The 26,581-nt window shown below is 46.6% G+C and overlaps 1 protein-coding gene across 2 annotated transcripts in view; it reads left to right on the forward strand.

Annotated features, from left to right (window-relative positions):
* The first annotated feature begins 485 nt into the window (after positions 1 to 485).
* The window catches only part of DAB2IP (DAB2 interacting protein), a 127,959-nt gene continuing 101,863 nt past the window's right edge, over positions 486 to 26,581 (forward strand). For both annotated transcript variants that reach the window (XM_077787923.1, XM_021543648.3), the window contains exons 1-2: positions 486 to 719; positions 15,608 to 15,711. In XM_077787923.1, coding sequence (XP_077644049.1) covers positions 557 to 719; positions 15,608 to 15,711 — 267 coding nt within the window. In that variant the 5' untranslated portion in view covers positions 486 to 556. The remainder of the gene's footprint in view (positions 720 to 15,607; positions 15,712 to 26,581) is intronic.

Genomic DNA, 26,581 nt, shown 5'->3' on the forward strand with positions numbered 1-26,581 from the left:
GGCCAGGAAATCATTACCCCGTTGCCCAGCGCGGCCTTTCCCGGTGCCTCCCGCGGCAGAGCCGCCGCCTCCTCCCGGCGATGCGCGGCGGCGCGGCCGGGCAGAGCGGCCGGAGCAGCCGGCAGTGCTTCCAGGACGCTTGGATCAGACGCTGCTGTCTGCCGGACAGGATCCAGGCCAGGATTTCCTCCAGCCTATGCCTCACGTTTCAGGAGCCCAGGCCAGCTCGGGCTTCCTATTCCTTCTCCAGCAGCCTTATCTTTTTGGGGGCAGGAGTTGTTAGCACAGTTTATCTTGCTCGCTGCCAGTCCTCCCTCGCCTGAGACATGCACTCCGGTGCCCCTTGCTTTTTTTTCCTTTCTCTCTCTTTTATGTTTTCTTCTTGTTGCTTTTCTTTTTAAATGTGTCAAGTGAAGAGTTCCTCTTCCCCCCTCTCCCTTTCCCCTCCAAAGAACCACCCTCCAGTTCATTAAAACGCTGGGACTGTTTTGCTCCTGTACCAGAGGGGAGAGCGAACCTGTGCCTGCATGCGTGTGTGTGTAAAATAGATCCAAAAATGTCCATGAACGGCAGGAAAAGTTCTGGGAGACCGTCCTACTACTACCGACTGCTCCGGAGGTCCCGACTGCAGAGACAGCGAAGCAGATCCCGCAGCCGGAACAGGCTTAGCAGGGGTGCTTGCGAGCTCGCTCCTAGCCGCGCTCAGCCCGCTGCCGTAGGTAGGTGAGGATGAGCAGGGGCGCTGGCCCCGGGCCCGGGGGCGCCCCGGGCTCTGCAGCAGGGCGGTGTGCGAGGGGCTCGCCAGGCGTGCCTGCCCCAGCCCCGTGTGCTGCCGCTACCCCCGCCTTGCCAGCTAACCTCTGGGCATCTTGTGGCCTGCTTCTGCGAGCTGTTCGGAGGCCTCGCTGATGCTTGCGGAGCTTTGGGAAGCCGTGCTTAGGAGATGGTGTCTCTCTGCAGAGATGTGTGGCTGGAACTCCTTGTTCTTCATGAGCCCAGTGTCGCCAGGGGGTTCAGATGACAAAGCTAACGACAGTTTAGGGGTAGGATTTTCCAAAGAGCCTAAAGATTGGGCTCCCGAGGCTTTGCAGAAACCTGTGGGACTCGAAGCCCCAAATCACTTTGCACTTTTAAAAATCCTGCTCTAAAAGGGCTTATTTGTCCTCTTCAGCAGGAGGGAGGTCCACTGAGGGATGTTTCTGTAGGGCACAGGCAGCCCATTCCTTCTACCGGAGGCAGCAACTGACCCAATTACATTTTTAAAACAAGCTGTTCTGCCTTTCTCTTTCTTCTACTGTGAAATAACTGTTTATTGGTTCTTTTCCCTGTCGTTAAAGCAGCCAAAAAGTGGGAGTATGTGAGTGTTTCCCTATTGAATTTTTTCAGAAAGGAGGGGGGGAGAGGGTTGTGTTTGCCCTGCAGTCTGTCAGTCCTGGTGTATTTATCATGCTGTGAGCCTAATCAAAGCCATTAACTGAAAAGATTTCTCTTTTGCTCGTTACTGTGTGAATAAAAAGCACAACTGCAACTTTACATCAGGTGTCTGTGCAAATCCAGGCTTGGACTTGTCTCACTGCAGTTAATTCTGATTTACGAAGCAGATTTTAAACTTGACTTTAGCACTGCAAGATTTAACTCAGTGCAATGTCCTCTCTCCTCTTTTCCTGGCACTCAGGATGATTTTAAGGATTTTGAATCATTGCTGAGAAAACAATAGGAAGCTAAATCAGTCCCTGAGCTTCAGCTTTTCCTTCAAACAGACAGTGATTTTCTTTGTATGATTTTTTTGTTGTTGTTGTTTTGCCTGCCAGGGAGGAGTGTTTGTAAATTCCCAAACATGTCCCAGTTCCCCTTCCCTCTTTATTTGTGTGCTGTGCAAAACCAAAATATTTTACTGTAATTTCAGTTACTGTGACAAACTAAATGTGTTCAGTTTCGTTTAGGTAACCCAAAGTGAACTTAATGGCATCATTTGTCAGAAACATGAGGAATATACAGGCAGATTTGATGGAAATGGGAATCAGCCCGAAAGTTTGTAAGGAATTGGATTTGAACCAGCTGAAATCTTGTTGCTGTTGATCTCTCCTGGAGTATTTTGTGTTGTCTGTGGGATCCCTGCCTCTCAGCACTGGCTGAGCTCCTCTTATCTGGAAATCTGAAAGGGATTTGCAAAGCTGGATGAGAATTTTCTCGCTATTTTTGATCTGTATTGTTGTGCAGTGGTGGTGTCACACAGCAGGTCAGAGGGGGCTTGGTCCAGGCTGGGCAGGGTGATGGAAGTACTGGAATAATGCAGCAGGAATACTTTCCTTAACAGTTTTTATTCCCACTGTCAGACTGATGAACTGTGGGGGTCTGGGGGCTGTGGAAAATGCAGGAATCAGAAGGAGGGTCTGGATTTGGGGGTGATGTAATGTTGAATTCAAGCCCTGCAAGTGTGGAGGAAGGAGGGAGCTGAGGGCCCCTCCCAGGGGCAGATCCGCAGTGGGGTTTGTGTCTCTGGGATTCTCAGAGGTCAGGAGTCCTTAGAGGGAGGTTGCCATTAATTCAGGCGGATTGGAGCTACTTCACAGGAGTTGGCAATGTCTGCTTTGCCACGTGTGTGTTTCCCAGACATCCTCTTGGCAGTTTTTGCACTCTGCAGTCTCTGGACCCTTTGCCAAGATCCCCACAGGGCTCAGGTGAGCCTGTGGCTCTGCTGGGGGAGCTTTGATACCTGCAAGTTGATCTTTTCCAAGGGATGTCACTTCAGCAGATGCTTTTGCACAGGAAACCTGCTGGGGGTCGGGCAATCCTTACGCTTTTACCAGGGAGGAGGAGATCTCTGCTGGCACAGGATCCCTGTCCCCGTGTGGGATCATTTCCTGGGTTGCATCCAGCCAAATGATGAATGCCTGGGCTGGGGCTGAGGCCGGAGCACCCAGGAGTCTGAGGTGCTGCCTTTGCTGGGAGTCAGAGCCCTCTTCCAGCCCTCTGTTTATATCCCCCAGGCTCTGAACACACAGGAGTTGTGTTTGAAAACATGTTTTTATCTACTGCCACAGCCCACTCTCCCCCCAGTGGCAATGCCACCCACCCACACCTGCCCTTCTGACACTGCTGCTGCTGCCAGGGATGGAGGGACAGAGCCCATCCTGCCCCAGGAACAGCAGGAAAAGTCAGGCTGGGGTTACAGCTTGCGTGGCTCTGGGAGGGCTGAGACCCAGTTTGGGAAATGGGTTTTGCTTCCTGAGGTACAGAGAGAGCCACTCCCTCAGGAAAGAGCTGCTCTGGTGCTTCCAGCTGGGCAAAGTGAGCAGAGTTTGCATTTTCTGTGCAAGGATCTGAGGGAGGGAGGGAGGGAGGGGAGAGCTTTGTGTTGGGACTCCAGATGGAGCCAGCCTGCTTCAGTGTGCGAAAAAATGCCCAGGACTTGGAGCTGTTGGCAGTGACAGCAGCTTGTTCAGTGGTTCATGTGATGGCACCCTCTGTTCTGGAGCTCTCTGCTCAGCCCTGGTGCCTTCAGCACGTCCATCACGTGTCGGTGTGTTTGTCACTCTGCCCCTTTGGGAGGCCCAGGTGGAATATCTGACCAGTGGCACTGGTGGGCAGGGCAGAGCTGAGCAGGAGGAGAGGCTGCTCTGAGGAGGCTGATGAGATCCTGCCTTCAGCACATTTAAACCCTTTGGGAGTGGGTAAAGCAGACAGGCTTCACTGCACTGGAAATCTCTGCTGCAGTGAGGGCAGACCCTGAAACCCCTGGCTCTGCTCTCCACAGAGGGTCAGGACATGCTGCAGGTAAACATTAGTTAGATAAAAATCTACCTGCAGAACCCCTGGACCATCTGTTCAGCTCAGAGATGTGTGGGACTGCAGGAGGAATCATGGCAATAATTATAATTACTCCCAGATGACCCATCTGATGAAGTGGAAGGTACTTGGGAGGCAGAGAGGGGACAAGGAGAATTTTCAGTGACAGCAGCACCTGCTTGTGGCTGCACTTGGGTCCGTGGCTTTCTTTAGGATCTCTCCCTGCTTCTCCTTACTCATGGACACGATGAAGGAATGGGGGTCAGTGGGAAGTGTTCTGAACATTCCCTTTGTTGATAGAAACGCTCAGGGTGCTCCATTCACAGTCCCATCTCTGAGCCAAATGCAGCTTTGGCTTCAGGGCTTTCTCGTGCAAAACTCTGCAGGCAATCAGCTGGCATCAAAGCCCTGAGAATTTGAGAACATTGGGGTTCCTGATCTTGAAGGCTCAGTGTTCCTGATCCTTCTGCCTCTGTCAGCCTCAGACATAAATGTCTTGTTCTGTGTTCTGTTTATCACAGATGCTTTTCAAGGTGTTTTATGAAAAGGATTTTTATTAAACAGACTTTCTTCTTCCTTTCATTTGATGGCTGCTATGAAGAGAAAACTGACTGATCTTCAGCAAAACCCAGAATTTCAGTGCACCGAACACTGAGCTGGGAGGCCAAGGTCAGGCTGGGTCAGCACAGGCTATTCAGATACACATCTGTTGAAAACAGCTGGAATTTAGTCTTTGTCTCTCTGTTTGATGAAATCGAAACCTTTTAAGTGATAAAGGAGAGATCAGCTTATACCCAAATAATCAATACCTTGGAGGTTCAGGCACTCGCCTGGGACAAGGGAAGCAGTGACTGGAAAATTGTCCCAGCATGTCCCAGAGTGACATAACAACTAAGGAGGTTTTATTACATTTAAAGCCATCTGAAATTGCACTCACCTCTCACTAATCTTTCCTAGCTGAAAATCTGTTCTGCAGCACGTTAACAAAAAGTGATGTTGGACAAGGAATGCCAGGTGGAATTTCTTTCCACCTCTGCAGAACTTTTGTTTTTCATTTTAAGGGCTGGGAGCAGGCAAGTGAGGAGCCCAGTAATAAATATTAGCAATAGACCTTTTTATTTCCAAGGGTGGTGTCTTTTAAATGCCAGGAAAAGGAGACCTTCCTGCTTTGCACTTTTTAACGATCATTGCTTTGTTTTTCAAGTCTCTTTTGTGGCATTTTCTGTTTCACTATAGAAGTCTTGCAGTCTTTCATTGAAATTTTAACAGCATGGCTGACAGATGCCCATAGAAAAGATATGCAAAATGTTTAAAGCTGTGCTGTTTATAGGAAATATTCACTGGCAGCTGTGCTATTTTTAGCACCAGTACTCCAGCTGAGACTTTGCTGTGTTTGTTCAATGCTTCATTGTCTAGGAAAAATCGAGACTAAATTTAATGACTTGGGAAGTGGTGTGTGATGGAGGAATTCTGGAATTGTTTTGATAATAAACAATGCTTAAATCTCAGATTCCCTTTAATAAGCAAAAATTTAGAGTGAGTTTTTTGCAGGCAAATTGATTGGACTGACCCTTCAGCAGGAGCGAGGTGGCAGCAGTGCCTTGACTCCCGTTGCTCCTGCAGCAAAGCCTGACGTGCCCCACGTCCTCCAGAAATGCAGGAACATCCACACTCAGTGAGTGCTCCCTGTGAGGAATTCCTACGAGATCAAAAATGAATCAAGTTGTAAAAGTTCCCCTGGGAAACCCCAGTGGGAATCTCTGAGGAGCACTGTCACTTTTTGCTCATCTCTTCCTTTATCTCTGTTTCCAGCCCTCTCCTCCTGGTAGTCCCATCCTTTTCCCCTGACAGTGTTCCTGAGAGGGGCTGACTGCTCTGAAAGGAATTAAGTAGCAGATTTGCTCTCGAGTCATGCAGAATGAGGTTTTATCTACAAGCCGTAGGTACTAAATGAGAAAGAGGTTAAAAACCCTGGTCTGATTCCAAACTAGAATTGCTTCCAAGAACATGCTTCGAGGGGTTTCAGCAGACTTTTCATGATCACTCATGTATTAGAGTAAGTTTGTCTCCTTACAGCTGAGGCAGTCCAAACAATTTAGACACAGAGCTGCCTTTTAAAGCTTTTAAACCTGTATTTCCCTTGAAGGTCTTCTAGTGTGCCACTAATCCCCTAAGTTATTGCACTGAAGGCACTCTCTAATCCTTTAATTCACTCTGCTCTCAATAGAGATGGGAACGAGCTGGGTCAGGGAACGTTCTCATTTGGGCTTTATCAGTTCTGCTTTTTTCAGTTCAGACTCTGCTGAGGGTAGTTTGCTTTCCTTTGCAATACTCCAGAGAATATTTTAGAGTCAGGCACTAATTGTTTGTGTGTTGCTTGAGAAGGAAGGTGCACAGAACTCCCAACTCCTGTCACTGCTTTGTGCAGCCTCAGGGTCAGGCTTTTACTCTGATTCCTTTGGGACTCAGAGGATGGAAAAATGGATGGCTTTTTGAAAACTGTGAATCCATTCCCCATGTGGAGCTGGTGAGGGTCAAGGAGCAGTGTCAGCCACAGGTAATTTCTGGAAGCTTTTTTCCTCCAGAACTACTCAAGTGAGAGATTCTGACTAATATTTCTTTGGTACTGAAGGTAAAGCTTTGAGGTAATGAGCAATGCCAGACAAGTGTTGTGGTTTTACTAATAAGCATAAACTCTAAAAGACTTGTTAGAGCAACACATGGCCTGAATTGTGCAGGTTGTGCTGCCTATTGGTTTTTTCCTTGCATGAGGGGCATGTTTTTATTGTAGGTCTGCTTTGGAGAGCCAGGCTGGGACCACAAGCAGCTCCCAGAGGCTCATTAGGAATCCCAGGCGCTCACACTGCTCCAGAAGTTCATCTTAAGTTGAGCACTGAAGCACTCAGTTGGAGGAAAGACATGCCCTGCAACTGTATGGACTTGGGGAACACTGACAGGAATAAAGACAACCAAAGTTTTGCTTCATTAACATTTGCACTGAAAGAGGACTCCTCAGATGCTGAGCACTTAATGTTTCCTTTTGAAGAAACCAATTTATGTGAAGTGTAAGTTTCTTTTGTACCTTACATGCTCATATTTTTGGTTCCTTACAGCATTTCTGCATCGCTGAATTTCTTTTAGAGTCAGAGATCAAGCCAGGGCTTGTTCTGAAGTACCCAAATGTGCTAATAGGGGGACTGGTGTAAAATTTGGCGTCTGGAGTTAAATTACAGGATGCTTCTTAAGCTTCTGGGTTTCTATAGGAACGAGTAATAGTCATCCTTCATGATTAAGCAGTGTCCATGGTAACCAAACGAGCAAGTTTTAAATGAAAGATATTTTCCCTTTACATTTTTAGCAGTCAAAGGTTACCAATTATTACCTTTATACCCTTAGACAAGAACACATTTTGATGGGGCTGGTGTGTTTGAAGTGAGAACATTTGGTGTTCATTTACATAACTCTGCTTCTAGGATCAGCTAAAAGTCAGGTGAACACCAAAATGAAATTTCAGAGAGCGAGGTGGGGTGCATTAACCTCCCCAGGAAGGTGAATTTTGGTCACTAAATTGCTGAATTGTTCTGCAGGGTTGCAGTGTTGCTGTTCAAGTGCCCATTTGCTCCTCAGAGTGACTGCAGGGCAGTTTGGAGGGAGAAATTCCAACACATATCTGGCATATTTTTTAGGATGGAAAATGCAAATGTCAGTGTTGGTGTAGGTAAGAACATTCTCCTGCTCCCTCCTGTTTCAAAAATAGGTTGGGAAGTGAAAACATGACTGGTTTTTAATGTTTCATGTCTCTCCTTGGCACTGGTGTTGTTTGCTTGAAAACTGCAGAGTGAGTGTGCAGCTGCCACCTGCAAGTGTTTGCAGAGCAGGTTTGTGGGAGAGGAGCAGAAATACCCACCCACCCCCAGAGGAAATAAAAGGATCAGTCACAATAAATTAGGATTTACATTCCACAATTTCTAATAGCGAAACAATTGCTAAGAGAGTCTGAGCAGGCAGAGCAGAGATGGATGGGGAGCAGCAGTGAGCAGGGATGGATTCTCAGCAGTGCTTTGGGCACAGGGAGGCATTGCCCCGGGGTGCAGAGCTGCTGTGCCTGACACAGCTGTGCACTCCCATCCACACACAGCAAAGGCACAACGTCTGTGGAAAGAGCACCACTCATTTCTATAAGCATTATCTTCTGTTAGTGCCTGCTGAAGTGCAGGAGACTTGTTTCTGTTTGCTAGGGGAACTCTGAGGCCTCCTGCACTAACATTTGGAAAATCAGCTATCCCTCTCAGCTATCCCTAACCCTGTCCCCAATCCTAACCCTCCCTGACTTGAACTGGAGGAAGAACAGTGGTTCCAGACTTTGATGGGACTGCTGCTTTGAGTTGCTTCCTCATGACAGATCCTGTATTTCAGTGGGTACAAAACATCACTGCCATCCATTATCCATTACTTAAAATCCAGTATTCTTGTGTGTTTGCAGTGAAACTGTCTCCTAACTAGCCAGAGTTCAATCCCAACCTCCTGCTTTTATGAGCAGAGTTAAACTTCTTGGCCGTTGAGACAATCTGAGGTGGTCAGCAGGCTCTGGGCATTGAGGCCCTCTGAGGCTGCTCTGAGCCACATGCACCATGTGAAATTCAAATCTTAATGTTTGGTCTATTATGCAGATGGATGTGAACAGAGGTACGTGTGTGACCCCATTTATCTCTCTAATGAAGTGCCATCAATAGAACATCTGTTTCTTTGCTGTAGAAGATGAAACCTCTGATGAATCATGCTTATAAATTAAGTATTTATTTATTTAATTTGCATGTTACCAGTACAGACCTGTTCCACGGCTGGAAAAATGGCCTGGGAATTAACTGTGTGAAGTTTCCATTTCTCCTGAGGCTGCTTCATGGGAAGGGAGCTGTTCTGGCCTGCTCAGCTCAGCTGGCCAGGTCAGTGCTGGGGGAAAGCCCCCAGCCCACCCTCACAGGCAGGGGACAGAGCCATGTCCAGGTGACACCTGCAGGGACAGCAATTGCAGAGTATGGAAGTTTCCCCTTGCCCTCAGATTGCCTCTGTGGATAAAGTGCTGCAAGAAAGCTCGTGGTGACAGAGCAGAATCTTTGCAGGAAGGTTCAGCATGATGGATGAGCCTAATTTAAATCTCCCCAGAGCTGACTCCTTGTTCTCCACACTCCGTGTTGCTTGTCTTTATCATCACAAGGGAGGATGCTGATGTTCCACTTCACTTTATCATCCTTTCCACTTCAGCCAGGGTATTGGCAGTCACCACGATCTGGCCCCCAACCAGCATAGAATTTCAGCTTTTTCTGATGTATTTTTTAAGTCTGAGCTTGATTTCAATTTCACCCTGGAGAAAAGGCTCCTAATGATATGCCGTTAGCAGAGGAGGAATTTGTTCTGTGGATATCATAGCAGAGGAAGATAAATATCATACATATTTTATTTCAGAGACTAATAATGAAAGAATAAAAATACCATATATATACATACACATATCTAGTTAAAAAATACCAGACAGTAAAATGGAGTTTGTACTACAGGCTGCTCATGTTTATCTTTGGAAAGGGAGGGTCTTACGGATGCCTTATATTCTGTCCCTGGCACCAGGTCTGGGGACCTGCAGCTGTGCCTTTTGCACATGGATCTGGTCTCCAGGCTTGTAGCACTCAGAAGCTGCTGTATTTTCAGAGCTCTCACAGTGAGAAATACCTCAGCTTTCCTTTCCCATTAGTGCTGTTCTCTTCTTTCCCTTGGATTTTCCCTTGACAAATACATTTAATCTGCCTCCTCAGGTAAAGGATGTGTTCCACCTGGATTTCTGGGGGCAGGACTTGCCCTGGGTCTCTGTCAGAGTGCCGGCTGTGCTGGAATGGTTCCACAGCAGGGAAAGAGCAGAGAAAGCGCAGGGAAACTGCTCTTAACTCCACTGCCCATCGAGCGACCCGGCGGAGAGCTCGCAGCGCCGCAGCCGGGTCGGGCTGGGAGCGCTCGGGCAGCCGAGGGCCGCCAGCTCCATCTAGTGAGCCCCGGATCGCGGCTCTCATCCCGCTGCTGCAGCGGCTCAGCCGGGCATGGAATCCCACCCCGCTTCCCGGAGAGTCGGGGCTGCGGCACCAGGCAGCCAGAGCCCGCAGAAAGGCGAGAGAAGAGCCTGTGCTGCTTGCACACATCAAAAAGCACCGGGGCAGCTCTGGGAGAAGAGTTCTCTTACTGGGTAATAGAGAAAATAGAGGAATATTCAGACAAATAGCAGAGCTTTTTTCAGTACTAGATTCGAGAGCCATTAATAGCATTGGCTCAGGAGCAGGATGAGGAATATTAAATCCATGATATCCAGGAACCTGATGCAGAGATGAGGGGAGATCCATTAAAGTGCACAGCGTGCCGTGGCAAAGGTCAGAGTCACTCCAAATCATTATTTAACGAATAAAAAGCTCTTCTTTCAGGAGATCTTAGTCCCACTTTGTGAGAAGATGGTGACAGATTTTAGCTGAGGGAACCAGTGTGTTCTGATATTTTCTGGGATTTGTTTTCTGTATTCCAGCCACTTCTAGCAAGGCTCTTCAGTTGACACAACTGTCCCAGCCACCATTCCTGGAGCTGCAGAGAATTGTGTGGCTCTAATTGGTGCTTCAGGTGCACTTTGCTGCTTTTAGGCAGGGGCACAGTCATCAGAGACACACTGAATGTGGTGCTTTTGTACCCCAAAGTGACCTGTGGGGGAAACAAGGCACTGGTAAGAAGCTGGATCCATTTGGTGTAGTGTCCATAGGGAGCATTAACTGTAGGCATAGACTCAGTTGTTTAATTCAAAGCATTTGGTGTCAGAGTGTAGCCCAGAAGGCAAGTAATGATCCCAATTTATTTTTTTGTTCTGTATGTAAACAGTTAGATAAGAGAGAGGGATTTTTACAAGCTGTAGTTCTGTAAACAGTGTTCTTAATTGTCTGGAAAGGTCATGAGAGCATGAGAAAATGTGAAACTATTTCTGCTTGGAGCATGAAATGACTGGGGAGTAAATCAGTGATTCTGATGTGGAAGAGTTGTGGGTACAGCCAGGGGGATTGCTGGGCTTTATGGAAGTTTATAAATGTTTAAGCCAGAGATTCTAAGATGCAAAAAGAAATAATTTTATTCTAAGATAAGAAGCGGGGGTGACATGGCTTCCCTTAGCCTGGAGAACACCCTCTCTGTGTTCATTAACTTTGCTTTCAGAGGAGTCTGCTTGTTCAGAGGGCACCAGCACCTGCCCTCAACTTCTGCTTCATGACCATTTTCATTTAAAAGTCTATTTTATTGCCTAATAAAGGTTTGGTTTTTAATTAATTTGTATGGTTCTAACATTGCTGTAAGGGATCAGATGGAATTCGCTGTGGACCAGCAGGGCTCTGGGAGATATGTTCCAATAAATACTTCTGCAGGTAACTGAACCACAAAGGTGGCCCTGCAGCTGCATTCCTGGGCCAGCTGATGGGAGCAGGAAGGGCTTTTATAACCTCTCACAGCCTCTTTGTCACTGGAAATCAGACATTTTGGCACCCCTGCTTCCCACTCAAAGTTCTTCACACCTTGTGAAGGGGAAAGTCGGCTCAGTGTTTATTATTTTCTGTCGTTGTCTATTCTGCTTTTTAAAAGTGCCTCTATTCCCTTCTAAATCCCCATTTGGATTCAGACTGAAGATCCATCTTTTCTCCTGGGCTCCTGTGGCCACCCAAAGCTGTCTGAAATGTAGATTTTTCTGCAGCCTCTCCTGAGTATGTGGAATCACGCAGACACTACAGATACCTGTTCTCCAGGGATTGTTCTTAGTTCGTAAATGCTACCGTGAGCCACATTCAATCACTGTCACCATGCCTCCTCCTCTCCTCTCTTGGGTTTGTAACAAAGACTTATTAGATAACGCAGAAATTAGAGGAATAACACCTAAATTCATTAAGCAATAAAATTAATTCACGGCCTGTAATTGTATGAGCAGGAGACCGGTAATTCCTGTTCCCTCTGGTTTCACAGAAACTCCGCCCTGGCAGCGCCGGGGCACCTGCGATGTCGGGCAGTGCCCGGTGGGCAGGACAGGGAGGAGCCGGGTCCCGGCCCCGCTCAGTGCGAGCGCGGAGCAGCCTGACCCTCCAGGGCCGCCTGCGGCACCTTCCCAGCGGCTCTTGCCTCTGGAGACCGCGTGGTTCGTGCATCGCCTCCAGAGGATCTGGTGAAGTTTTGGTGTGCTCCAAAGTCTCCTTTCCATAGGCGCATCCCGGCGCTGGGAGCAGCGCCGTGCGCTCCTGCCGCGTGTCCCGGTGCTGCTGCTGCTCTGGCATTCCAGGCATTCTTCTCCTTCTCGCTGCCTCTGATGAAGTCATCACCTCTCCTCCTCTCCTTCCCGGCTCCTTCCGAGTGCCATGGCATGTGCGCTGCTCAGCAGCACGGCTTCCTTCTGGTGAGTTCAGGGAGACGATTTCTCCTCGCTGACTTCTCTCCCAGCGCTCAGGTTGGACCTCCCTTTCTGGCCTGGAGCTGGAGCAGGTTCTTATCAGGAAATCAACTTGCTGGGAAGTGCCTGCTTGTTGTTATTCCATCCAGCGGCCTCCCTTTGCTTTTGTTCACGCTGTCTCTTCCACTGGCTGATCCCTGGAATTGTGAGAGAGGGGGGAGTGTGAAGAGAGATGAACAAACAGGAGTTAATGTGTTTTATTCTCCATAATGAAAGTGTAAGACTGATGATCTCTTGGACTAGTTGGGATTCACAGGAGCAGGTAATGCAAATGGAAGAACACCTCTTGCTGAGTGAAAAGTAAACAGCAGCAACAATTGTTTGCGTGTTTGTTACACGTAACAACCTGCTTGGAGCAGTTCTGAGAAGTGGAGTCAAAGGAGGCAGTGATGTTGGGTGGGTTAAGCAGGAGTTTGGGTGTCAGGAGCTGCTCACAGCCTGTTCAGCTGCTGCCCTGGAGCCTTGAGGAGATTGCTGTGCTGCTCCATAACGATTCCACGGCATGAAAAACAGGCATGGAAGAGTGCAGTGAGGATTAATTATTCTGTCAGCTCCAGTGCCTTGAATTAGTTAACAAACCAAATGTGTTTATTACTGTACAGAAAGAGTTTCAGAAATACTCCTAAGCCTGAGGTCCTAAGTTAATGTGCACTGTTTGCAGTGCTGTGTGTCCTCTTGGAAGTGGGATATGTTCAACTTAAAAACCTCCTAGTGCCTTCCACAGCCAATAGTATGTTGGCCCAGCTGTGTGGGGATAACCTGGGAGAGCTTTCGGGGGCGTTGAAAATTTCAAGGAAGTTTCTCTTTGAACATCTTACTCTGCACAGGAGGAAACCCAAAACACTTCAGTCTTCTGTAAATATTTGGAAAAGCAGGAAGTCCTGTTGTTTATTTCTCTCTCCTGTGTTGTATAAGGTGGATGAGCCCTGGGCCCTCTGTGCTATTGAGAGGTGACACAGAACTGCCACCGTGTCTGTCCAGACAGAGATGGAAGTTTGGGAGAGGTTGGGAAGAAAAGGCTGAAATCAGACACTGAATCTGAGCTCTTTTAGCTTGCTTATTTTATGCACAAGTGGGCAAATTTGACAGAAATGACAGAAAATAAGGCTGGAAGGAATTTCAGGAGGTATGTGGTATCTGTCTGCCCCAGGAGAGGGGAGGAAGGGCAGCCCTTTGGCCCTGAACCTCTCTGGGCACGGGGAGCTCTCCCTCTCTGCACCAGCAGTTCCAGGGTGTGACTGTCCATGGCAAGATGGGACTGTTTCCAGTGCCTAACCCAAATATCTTCTGCTGCAAATTAAGACGTTTCTTTCTCAGCCTCTAGTGACTGTGTAGAGTTTTTATTACTGGCTCACAGTGCCCTTTTCCATGGCCCTGGGCTTGCTATGGCAGCGTGGCTGATGCCAGGCCCTGGGCAGTGACCCAGCCTGAGATGGTGCCTCCAGCCCTGAAGAAGTAAAAAGGGCACTTAAACCTTTATATATTCATACTGCTTTCCATGTAAAGCTGTTCTGCTGTACATTCCTGGAGTTACTAATTTACCTGTAAGCTATTTTTATTAACCTTTAAAACAAACAGCTCCCCCCACATCCCCTCCAACACCCACACCCACCCCTCCTTCTGGTTATTTCTGGTTTCTTACAGAGGGTTTTGTAACATGTCTCTCCTGCAGTGAAACCCACAGTGCTTAAAGAAGCTAAAATGGAGATTTGACTCCAAACGTTTCATGAACCATAAGTTTAATAATTATAGGTGAAACCCACAGTGCTTAAAGAGACTAAAATGGAGATTTGACTCCAAACATTTAATGAACCGTAAGTTTAATAATTATAGGAGGGTTTAGGTGCTAAGCCAGCTCTGTGTTTGGCCTGGGGTCACGCTGATGTGTTTGCTGGCTCTGCTTGGGGTATATTTTAATGATGAAGTAAGAAGCTAAGCTGGGGGGCCGTTACCCCCATACAGGTACTTTCCCTCAGTGCTGAGCAGTGTTTAGGGCTGGGGAGCACGTGGGGAAAGTAATTTCTTGTAGCTGCCTTTCAGGTAATGCCATCATTCCTGTTTTCCAGCCAGGTGTGTGAGAATTGCTTTAAACAAAGTTCATTTTTCCGGTCATTAAGAAAATGCAAAGCAGCTTCTTCAGTTGTCATCTCAAGCTCACTTTCAAAATGCTGTAATCAAGTAGTTTCTTTATGACAGCCCAAAAACAAAAGAAGACTCAAAGGAATGGGGTGGGAGCCTGAATCTTCTGCGAGATTACACCAAAGGATTTTACTGCTTGAGATTCAAAGTGCAGCTTTGTGCAGAGAAAGTGGCCCAGACATTTGACAGCTTGGCTGGAAGTTGGGAAGGCAGTGAGCTGCTGCTTTGGGCTGGCTGAGTTTCACACAGGTTTCATGGCAGCCAAGGAAGAGCCAGCACCTCACCCCATCCATGGCTGCAGTCTCAGTCTGTTCTTTTGGAATGGTTTAAGACACATCTCAGGAATTGTCAGGTGGAGTTGCTGGTGTTAGTTGTTTCTTACAGTCAGGCTTTGGCAAGGGCAGAACCTTGCTGAGGAGACAACATCCATAGAAATCTTGTCTAAGGAGGACTCTGGAAGGGTTTTGGGAAGGGAAGCTTGTTACAAGGTCTGAGCATCACTGAATGGCAGCTTGGAAATAAAATTGTTTATCTGAGATCCATGGTGCTTTCAAAGAGGGCTTGTGAACTGAGGGAACAGCACCTTACAATGCTGTAGCTGACCTGTCCTAACATCTTTCTAAATCTCCTCAGTTGTTAATTTTACCTTTTCAGCCCCCTCCCTTCCCTGCCAATGGGGAAGGAGGTAAGTATTCCTATCCTCATTTTATACTTTATCAAAAGCAGAATGTAATGATTTTTTCCTGGTTCCAAAGCAAATTGCTAGAGGAATTAGACAGGTAACTTCAGCATCCTGTGCCTCTAACTCCATTAGCAGTTTTCCTGAGGAGGTTCAAATCCACAAGTGCACGGATCTGTAATTTGCATATAATTCGCACTCATCTCAATGCAGTTTCTGTTTACTCATCTGCAGGCTGGAAATAATGATAATGCCAACCTGTCAGGCATTATCTGAAGCTTACAGTTGTATAAAAATGCTAATTGTTGAAGGTGAAAGTCTTGCTGGTAGAACGTTGTTCCAGGTAGCTCGGGGAAAGGTGAGAGGAATCCGTGGGGCCGTCGTGCTGCCTCATTCACGAGGACATCTCGGAAGGAGATGCCACATTTTGCACGGCCTGCTGGCCCTGCTGGCCTGTGCTGCTGGGTTTGTGACTGTCCCTTGTGTTCTGTCTCCAGAGTCCCCCCCGGAGCGCTGCGGGCAGAGGCGCAGCATGCCCAGCGGCATCGCGGAGAAGAACCCGGCCATGGAGCCCGCGGCCACCGCGCCCTTCCGCGTCACGGTCAGTGTCTCCCCTCTCTGCAGGGCTGTGGGCTCCTCACGAGGCCTGGGGGGCTGCCGGAGGGGAAAGGAACCTGCTCACCCTGAATAAGTGCTGCCTGTAAAGCTGGCTGCTCACTTGTTTGTGGGAAACGGGGTGTTAGCAACACGCAGCTGTCAGATGTGTCCTGGTGGAGCAGTAGGGTTTGAGTGGAGCTGGAGCTTCACTTGGGAGACTTTCCTGGAGAGGTTTCCTTGGTGAGTCCTGGTGCAGTGTATTCCTGGGAGCATTTACCTGTCTGCAGCTGTACAGTGTGTGCTCACACTCCTTCAGAGAGAAAATCTCCTCTGGAGGAACCTGTCATTACCTCACAGGACAACTGCCAAGCTGGGATTGCCCAGAGCCTCGGATCTTGTCCCAGCAGGAGCCTGGAGGAGCCATCCACTTTTTCCATGGCTTCAATCCCTGTGCTGTGAGATGTCACTGGTTGTTCACTAGCATGACTACCAGTGGTCTTGGTGCTCCATGGGAAGGGCACTGCTGTGTCCATTGGCAGCCAGGAGCAGGGACCCCAGCAATGGGCTCTGTCAGTGCTGAGCCCTGGCTGGCAGTGCCCCGTGTCAGTGCAGTGTGAGGGGTGTGAGCACACAGTCCCCTCCCCACTCCCTGCACACATCAGCTGGCTGGGCTGGCTCTCAGCACACACAGCTGTTTTTATTCAGAGGAGACACTAATGGTCTTGCAGCAGGTTTGCTCCATGCAGGCTTTCTCTGCAGGCCACACCTTCTTTACAGACTCAACTGCTGCTTACCATACTCGGGGAAGCAGAACCAGAATTTCAAAGCTAAGACAATGGTGCAATCTGAAAAAAATAATCTGAGCACACCCAGTTCACCTGAGAACATTTGCACTGGTGAATGAGTCATGATTAGCAGTTTGGACAAGTAGTTTATTTTAGTTCTAGAAATTGTTCTTCCAGCCATCAGAACCTATTGATATCAGTGAATGAGTATCCTTGAACCTTAAACAACTATTGCTGGTTGGTGAAAAGAGCAAAACATGATGGGAAAATCTGGATTCTTCACAGGACAGAGGATTTGGGAATATTTTCCTTAGTATCCCCGTAGTCAAAGAAAATAAAAAGCTGTTTATTCCTTTCCAATGGCATATATCCTGCTTTTTGGGTTTTAGAGAAGCTATTCCAGCTTTGAGCAGCTGGTGGAGGAACAGCTGATGTGGGATGCAGTTCCATGCTTTAAGCAGCTCTGTTACTCAGTGTGGATTAAATAAGGGCAGCCATCACATGGGTAATACATGACATTTGTCTTCTCTGAGTTCAAATCCACCCTCATCTCATTTCTCCCCTGCGCCCCCTCCGAGTGTCAGTGCATTAATATGAATGGCTTCATTAGGTACAGTTGGTGCGGCTGCCCAGCCCTCAGCAGATGTCTGACTTTAGAAATATATTCTCCCTCACCTTCCTTCATTAACCAGAGGAACATTAGCAGTCAGTCCACTCCAGCCACTGGGAATAGTAATTAGTGCCTTAGTTTAGTGGTAATGGGATTATTACTTTTGAGCCTGCTGTTGTAGGTTTGGAAATTGTAAGCTTTTCATATTTTACAGCTGATTGTTCTTCCCTGACATCTCCATCCTTCTGCTGTTGAGTCTCCAAGGGCCTCTGAAGCTCAGGAGCCATTGGTTTCAGCTATTTTGGCAGTGTTGCATTCCCAGTTGCTTTCTTTCACTTCAAAACTAGAGCAAACTAGGGTGGAAATTTGGGAACTTCCCTTCCCATACAGAAGTCTTCCAGGCAGGTTACAGATAATTGGGCATTGTGGTTTTTGAAAACAAGAGCTCCTGGTAGTTTTTGAATTATAGAATATAAACCTTGAAATTCAAGTCCTGTTCTTACCCCTTCTCCTGAAAGAAATTTTTAATGAAGCTCCTTAAACTTAGAAAAATCTCCCCTAGTCCTGGTTATCTCATGCTGTACAAGGATTATTTTCCGTGTAAATCCCTTCCTTCAGAGCTCTGTATGAGCTGATGCAGAATGAGAAGTTTGAGGCTTCAACCCAAGTGAGGCTGGAGCTGAGCTGAGGTCCCTTGTCCTGAGCCTGCTCTCAGAGCCAAGTGCTCAGATTTTAGTCTCCATTTCCAGGGGGCACCTGGCAGCAGCTGGTGATGCTGCAGGGCTGGAGACACCAACGTGGCCGTGGTTAAAGCCTTGCTTTTAGGAGAGTGCAGAGAAGCAATTTTGCCTCTCTGCATTGAATCCCAAGAGCTTGAGGTGTGAGGTGGGTTAAGCCTGAAGTGTGTGGGGTATTTTGTCAAACTCAGAGGCCAGAAGTTGGGAAAGTCTGCTGAGTGCAGTGAAATCCCTCACTGTGCCCACCTTGCAGGGAAGTGCTGCAGGGGAGGATTTGCTGAGGCTCACTGGGGAGGACTCACTCCCATCCCATCAAGCACTGCCATCTATTGACTCCTTCTGTTAGAGCCCAATTTACTTTGTTTTCTAGGAAAATATCCCAGGCCAGCAAAGTCCAAATTGCCAAAAGACTTGAGGAAATATCTGTATTCTGTCTTTTATTAGACAGAATTTAGGATTTCTTTCTCCATCCCTTTAATCCTCAATTATAGCATTAATCTTTTGCTTTCCAGGAACACCAAAAACACTTCAGTTCTTCTTCTGGTTGAAGCCACATTGGCCTCAAAAATCCCCCAAAACCACACCAAAGCACAGTTTTTCTTCTCCTTGTAACATGAACTTGTTTTCCTGCAGTTTTCCTGCCTGGTTGGGCTCGGTACACAGCTGAATTTGCAGTGATCCATCATAAGCTACTCTTACAGCATTCCTCCATCTATCCTGGTTTTAATCCTTGATAAATGAAGTATTAAATACTAATGGCAGTAAATGGAAACTCCTGGAGAGATGAAAGTGAAGAGCCCTTCTGCCATTCCTCTTCAGTGAACATAATCCTAAATAATGGGATCCCAGTTCAAGCTGCTGTGGACAAGATATTGAAGGATCTTTTTCCTAAGTTTTTGCTGTGCATAATACACTCTATTTTCTTTTTTTTTTTTTTTTTTTTTTTTTTTTTTTTTTTTTTTAAGAGCAGTCATGTAATATATATTATAATGATTTGACTTTGGAGAATTTATGTTCCTGTATTATGTGGAGAGTGGAATGGCACTTCCCTCGGTATGATCACCCCTCTTTAATTGAAATGTAATTGTTTACTAAACCATTGCAGCTCAAAGGGAAAATTACTGTCATTTTGGTCTGTGGCTGCATACATTAAAGTGCCCCTTTTGCAGGAATTGAATTTAAGGAGAATAGGAACATTATCAGAGATGATATAGAAACATAAAAACATAAAGCCATTATCATTAAACTGTCAGCTGCAGCTGACTTTGGCTAACCAGTGTTAGTGGCAGCAAGAAATATGGAAATTACTTGGAGAATGTATCTGTCAGTTCAGTCACCACTTCTGCAACAGGACATGCTTGGAAGCTTTGGGATTGTGAGCATTTTAGGGATTGGAAGCAAAATGAGGTCGTTTGGAGCCTCTGCAGTTATTTGCAGACTCCCTGGCACTGCTTAGCAGAAATCAGGAGGGCTCCTCTGGCCCTCAGAGGGGTTTGTCAGGTACCCCAGCACCCAGACCTGGCACCTGCAGCATCCTTTGTGGATGGGTTCCTGGGCTCTCCACAGAGGTGGTTTGTTCTTACCACCCTCATGCTCCAGCTGGGAAAACTGAGGGAGGGAAAACTTAGCTAACTTAAATTTGATCGTTCTCCAAAGCCCAAAAATACATCCTGAGCCGAATTTCTTCATTTCTAATTCCCAATCCTGGTGTTAACCACTAGCTAAGCTATTCCTAATTACCTCTTGGAAATCCTCCTCAGTTTCAAGAGAATTAAATATTCTCCAAATTGATGTTGTAATGTGAAAATGAGTAAGTAGGTTCCTGGACTCCCAAGTCTTTGTTCCTAGGGCAGAAATTCCTTGACTTTCTTACTTTCTCTGCCAGCAGTCAAATTTCTAGTTGCTTGTTATTTAAATTAGAGCCCTCTGCCTTATTTTTCTAAGTCATTTTATTAAATATAAATCTGTGAGTATTTTTGATCTTTAATTTTTGCTTGTCCTTTATGAGACATGAGATAAATTCTAGTTAAGGTATGAAGGATAAATTTTTGAAAAAGGAAATCTTTTTCCCTTCTCAATGCTCCCTAGCACAGGGATTGGAAAGTGAACCTGACTGTAAAGATATTTTTAATTCTTTGAGTCTGACCTTGTGTCTTGAATTGTTTTTAAGTAAACCTGGAATTTCCAGTTGGGGAGGACTGGAAGGCAGCATGGTCAGAGATAGGAGGGACTGACAGATTTCAGCACAGAGCTGCAGTCCAAACCACTGAGGATTTACCATGTGCATCAAGCAGGAGACAAGAATGACAGGATAAAAGACATGGTGCTATGACCTGCTTCACTGAAAGGGGTCCAGCAAGGCAGGATATGGATTTTTTCCCTTTTTGAACTGAGTATGTTCAGGGAGGTCTCTTTGTCAGAGCCTGCAGCTGTCTGAAGGACAGTTTTAGAGAAAGAAAGAGCATAGGGCTCATCAACAGCTTCATTCACACACTGAGGCCACTTCTCTACAGAAATATGAGTAATCCTGTTGTAATTTTTGTGGGGTTCTGGCCTGCTTTTGATTGCTGTCACACTGGGGTCGTTGGACAGCAGAGGGTTCCCAGAGCTCTGGTGTGGGGCAGTGAGGAGGGGATGGGACCTGACCTGGTGCTGCTGCAGGAGGAGGCTTGTGAGGATCCTCACAGTGCCCAGGCAGAGCCCTGGGTTAACCTGCAGCTTCCACTGAGAGGGAAATGCCACAAATCACCGAATTTCTGTGCCCCAACACCACTGAAATGTGTTCTGGGCTAAGGCAGGAGCTCACGCTGCTTCCTGTGTGAAGCTTGGGCAGTGGATAAACAGGGAAACGTGTGCCTCTGGGGAAGATAAAGTCAAATACTGAGTGGGAAAGGGGAAAACAAATGTTTCAGGAAGTTGCCTGGCTCTGCAGAGGGTCCAAATTGGCACAATTCCATTGATTTTCTTCAGCTACTGCAGACATTTACACTTTCTCAGCCTCTGAGGACTCTGGGCTGTGTGAAACCCATGACTCCGGGCAGGGCTCAGGGTCCCAAGGGTGAACAGCAGAAAATCCTTGGAGTGGGACAGATTCCTTGTGCCAGGAATGAGAAGGGAAGGAGTGAGAGTGAGAAAGCAGCTCCAAACTCCCTCTGCCCAGAAAGCCTGAGCAAGTTTTTGTGGAATAAACCTGTGTTGTTCTGATTTCATGACAATCCTCAGATCCCTCCATTCCTCCACTCCAGGGGAAGCAGTGTTGTAGCCAGATGAGAAATACCAACAGCTCCTATGTGTTTTCATGGAGAAAGCCCATGGGAGTAATATTTAACATTTAGGCAGTAAGTAGGGCTAATAGGAAATGCTAATTCACATTTCATTCTTTTGATCAGTGTATATTGAATGATAATTACAGTGATAGTACTTGGCACTTCTGTAGCACCTTTCATCTGGAGCTGTTAAAGTGTTCTGCCAGTCTGAATGAATTCAGGCTTGCAGGCACTGGGGGGTTGCAATTTACCATAATGCCTCAAAATAAATGGGGAACTAAGGCCTGGGAAGATTATACCACTTTTCCCATCATTCAAAATCTTTATCAAACAGTTGGGGTTGTCTAGCAGTGCTGCTGGTCATCTCATAAGAAACAAAACCCAATACAAGGCATCACTATAAATGCTGAATGTGGTTTAAACCAGCCAGGTGACTGGCCTTTACTCTCTAGAACATGTTTGTTTGACATTTTTTGTGGTAATTTAACAAATACACTCGGGTGCTCTGGTGTATTTTTGTTTGAATTCTCCCCACAAAGACAGAGAAACAATCTCAGATTTTTCCCTGCATTTTTCAGCCATGTACTTGGATCCATATCCATTCTTTAGAGACTTCCATCTCCAAAGGATGATTTGAACCAAAATATTAATTTCAAAGCTACAACAGGAAAACATTTGATAGTGTTTCAGTCTCTTCCCAGGAAGCCCAAGTGCAAACAGCCTGGACTAATTGATAGGCTGTAGGGAGGCAAATGGACCTGACTGGTTTCATTTCTGTGGAGTGAGTGAAAGGCAGAAGGTAAACAAACAAAAGCTTCAATTTGTTTAAACCTCTGGGCACTGAAAGCTCTCACATTGCTGGTAGCACAGAGAAAAGCGGGCCATTAGAATATCCAACATGACAGTGTCCCTTTAATTTGTTTCTGGGTCACAGATAAAGAAATGTCCTGCAGATATGAAAGGTAGGATAATAAACACGTTCCATTCTCCCTCTCTCAGTAGCACTGACACTGTGCTTTCAGAGAACAAGTCAAAGAATGGAAGGTATTATCTGAATCTCCTGGAGACTGGAACATGAGTGCCCATTGCATCAGGACCTTCATCCCTGAACTTCTTCCACTGGGGATTTGTACTGCTTTAGCTCAGGGATATTCAGTATTTGTTTAAATACCGAATTAATTTCTCTGGAATTCATTGAAATCTGTGTCATTGCCACAGTTCACCCTGAACAGTTTTCAATACATTTCCACCAAGTTTTGTTTCTGAGACTAGTTTTCTCTTGTTTAGACTAGACACTTCTCCGTAATTGCCAGAACACGTTTTGAGCCATAATTCCTTGGTCTTCCTCTGCAGCTGGTTCACATGGCACCTGTGGACTTTGGTAATAATGCGGGTGCTGGGACAGGAAATCATGGCAGAGATGCCCCATGCCAGCTGGCAGTGATCTTGTCTGTGTTGTTCACCCGTGGAAGTGGCTGAGCTTTACCAGGCATGGAGGAGCTCATGGCCCTTGACTGGATTGTTTGGGAGCTGTTTTGGAGGTTTCTTCCTCCCCTCCACATGGCTGCCTCGTGTGAGGCAGTTTCTCCAGGTGGTGCCACTGTTGTTCCAAACCCAGTGCAGCTGCTCAGCACAGAGCTCTGCTCCCCTGCTCTCCTGGGCACTGCAGCTGAGCAACTTGGATTTGTGGCCCTGGGTGGAGCACACATGGGAAGATGACATTGATTTCTAGGTACTTTTTTCAAACTTTAGTTGTCATGGAAACAAGATTCCCTTTCTCCTCCATGCTGTCACTTTTCCTGAGCACTGCACTCGGATAAGCAATAGGCTGTGTTTGTCCTCCCCACACTCTTTTTCCCAGTGATATTCATGGCTCAGGCATCAAGGATAATTTCAGAGAGAGTGGAGAAGCTCTGCTGCTTTTCCTGAGGTGTTCAGGTGTTCCCAGGCCTGGCACTCCGCCAGAAACTTTCTTGTCTTTATCTTCCTCCATAATTACAGTGGATCATATCTTCCCTGCAACATTTTTCAAAGCACCAAGGAAATTAGCTCCAGAACTAATAATGTCTTTTTTTCCTGAATGGCTCTGTGCAGTTCCCTACATGTCAGAATGGGATTCACCCTGAGCAGCAGAACCTGTCCCTGTCCCTGTCCCTGTCCCTGTCCCTGTCCCTGCCCTTGTCCCTCCCTTCATTCCTGCCTCTTTCAAGGACATCTCCATGGCATTCCCAGGATGGCACAGCCTGGCCTGAGTACAGAAATTTACTTTACATTTCCCAAGGAGTCCCATGGAAAAGGTGAGGGGCGATGGGTACAGGCTGCTTCTGGACAGAGGCCAGTTGGGCACAAGAAGAAAAAAATTTTTGCTGTTTTTAGAGGGTGGAGGAGGAGACCTTCACAGCCCTTCCTGGGAAACCAGGGAGTGTCCCAGCTGGTGTGGCACTGGCTGTGGCTGAGGGACATGTGCTGGCCCTGCCCTCGGGCCCTCCAGGAAAGAAACCTTCCTTGATAATTAGCAACCAAGTCAAAAATAGTTAAGGAATAAGTGAATGACACTTAAATCTGCCTTGTAGAATTGAAATTTCCTGCAGGGTGACAAAATTCTGCTTTAAAGATAGCAAATCCACTGCTAATAATTAGGCAAGAAATAGTCACTGCTAAGACCCAAAAATAGGATCTGTCACTTGCAATGTCTGTCTTATTATTTTGAGGGATAAACCAGCAGTGAACTTAATTTTTGCCTCCAGTTCCTGAAGGATATTCTTTTTGGTTTATATCTTTCAGTGTGAGTGTTTTAAGAGAATTGTCAGTTGTACTGCCTCACATCACCTTCCTCAGCACCACAGCCCAAAATCCGACACAAAGTACGAGCTGAGGGGGGAAAGGAAAGGAGTAAAGGTGGAGAAAAAGAGCAGGCAGTAGTCTTTCCTTGGTTTTCATTTCTGTCTGAGCTTTCTTAATCAAAAAGCTCTCTGATCTGTGTGTTCTGAAGGATGGAGAAACCATGAAAGCCAGGCTGGTACTCCTGGAAATATCATATGTGTGTTATATTTATCCTTCCATTGTAGTTTTTCTCCCTTTTTCCAAAACTGTAAGTAGGAGGTGAATCAAACCAAAATAGTCATTTTCATAAATTCTGAGATGAGGATAAATGAACTTCATCTTCAGTATTTGCACAATGTCTGGGAAGTGAGTTGTCTAGGGAGGTAGATAGGGGAAATGCAGGGCTGATGTATCATCTGAATTCCAGTTGGTATTCCCCACACCTTCACAAAAGTGAGCATTTTTGTTTGATTGCAGCTGTAATTATTGCTGAATACAAATGTTCCAATTTAAGCTGCAGAAATGTGGGGAAAGTCTTTGAAGCCAAGAGCATCTGCCTGGAACATGAGTTTCATATTTGAATGAGTAACTTTTACTGCAAAATTACACAATGAATCCCTACATTCAAAAGATAATAATATTTTTTTTTTTACTCTAAACACATCATCTACCAACTGCTTTTTAAAATTTATTGGCTTGGCAGCTGGTTTTGTAGAAAATGTGTTACTAAAAGCACACAAGCTTTGTCAGTGGAAATGAGGCAGCTTGGTGTTGCTACCTTCCTGCAGGCTCAGAGCTGGCCATCGGTTCTGTGGAAAATGGGGTTCTGTCTTCCAATATTTTCCAATATTTGCTCTGCCCCAGAGGTTTCAGGTGGAAGTGAGCAGGGAGATGCCTGACACAGCAGGACATCCATGTGCTGCTCCATGACCATACATCAAAGTAGGGAAAGCAGGGATAAAACACACTCATGAACCAGTTTACCCTGCATCATAGCCAAAGGTGGACTTTAAAAGGGAGCAGTACTGTAAAGGGATTTATGGAGATGGTTTTCTCCTGTCCCCTGTGTGTTTATTGCTCATCCTGGTGAGCTCTGGTACCTGTTTTACCAGGACTGGAGGGCTGGCATAGGAATGAACGCTTGAGCAGTAAACCTGGCTTTGCAGTTTATCTGGGCATAGTCAGTGTAGCAAATCACTTGGACAGCTGTGCCTTCACACCCTCCCTGTGTGCCCTGCCAAAACCCTGCACTGACAGCATCTCCTTCCTCCCTCCCACCCCCAGCAGCCTGCCCTCATTCTCCCTCCTTGGACAGTAAGCTTGTTGAAGCATGGATCTGCCTGGGGACTGGCTTTTAAAAGGTATATTCTCATTTCTGAGATTGGGAAGAATTAAATTAATCTCCTTTATATGAAAAAGTACCTTTTTTCCTGAAATAGAAGGGCACAATGGTTGATGCCAACTATTCCTAGGCAGGTTTTGTACCAGGTGTAATTGTAGTGAGCCCAGTGACCCAGTGGAGCTGAAGTGCTGCCCCACAGAAACAGTTCCAAAGTGCAGCTCTTGAAAGCTCCTGGGCTCTTTAGCCCTTGGCAAAACCCCACGGGACCTGGATCAGGATGTTTCTGAGTTTTGGATACACAGACTGTCCTCTGGGCTGGGGACTCCCTTTTGCCTGTTAAACAAGGAAACTGCTCCATCCCCCTGAAATCCTCCTGCAGGTGCCATCCTCGGTGTCCCTGGGTCAGGCTGTCCCCAGTTCTGCTGTCTTTGGGGGAATCACTGGGTTTGCTCTTCAAGGTTACTTGCATTCTCCCTGTGTCTCTGTTTCTGCATCTTTCATTCCTGATTGCTCCATTTCCCTTCTCCTACCTTCCCAAGAATATTTATCTGTCTTGTTGGGATGTGAAATGTTGACAGTATGATAATCACGGAGCTGGGAACAAATAATCCAGAGTAGTGTGGGTTAGTTTTAATAGGAGAACAAAAGAATCCAAACTGAAGAAACCAAGTGATCCCTGAAAAAACAACAACTGTTGAAGTGTGGTTGTCCTCGGGGTTCTTCCTGACACTTGAATTTTTTCATCCTTTATTAATGTCCCACCTGTTTCCTGTCCATGTTCCATGGAAGTCATCAGTGCTAATTAGAGAATCCAGACCCAGACTTCCCAGGGTTTCTGTTACTTTACCAGAGGCTGGGAAGGGAATCTTCCCAGAACAGAAAAGGATCAGAGTTAAATTCTGCCAGGAAGCAGTTAGCTGAAAAATATCAGGGAGAATGTCCAGAACTGAGAGCTGCCAGTCCATGGAATTCTTTCTCCAGGGCCGTGGGAGAAGACCCGGTGACCAAGGCAGTTTCAACAAGATAGGTAAAATCTTTATGAAAATGGAACTCAGGCAGCAATCCTTTATTGGCCAGAGGTGGGAAAGGGATGAGATGTTGTGTGTTAATGTGTTCTGTTACTGCTGCTTCTCTGTGATTTGCTGATACTCACATGTGCGAGATTTGCCATATTCATAATTAACCCCCAGTGCCTCTCATTTGATGTAATTCCAGCTTTCCTGACCTGGCTGGACCCACACTGTCCCCTGGGTGACCTGGAGGACATCAGTGCATCTTCATCTGATTTTTCAGCTGGGCTGAGCTGAGTGT

The sequence above is a fragment of the Lonchura striata genome, chromosome 22 (assembly GCF_046129695.1).
Source record: "Lonchura striata isolate bLonStr1 chromosome 22, bLonStr1.mat, whole genome shotgun sequence".
NCBI classification, from domain to species: domain Eukaryota; kingdom Metazoa; phylum Chordata; class Aves; order Passeriformes; family Estrildidae; genus Lonchura; species Lonchura striata.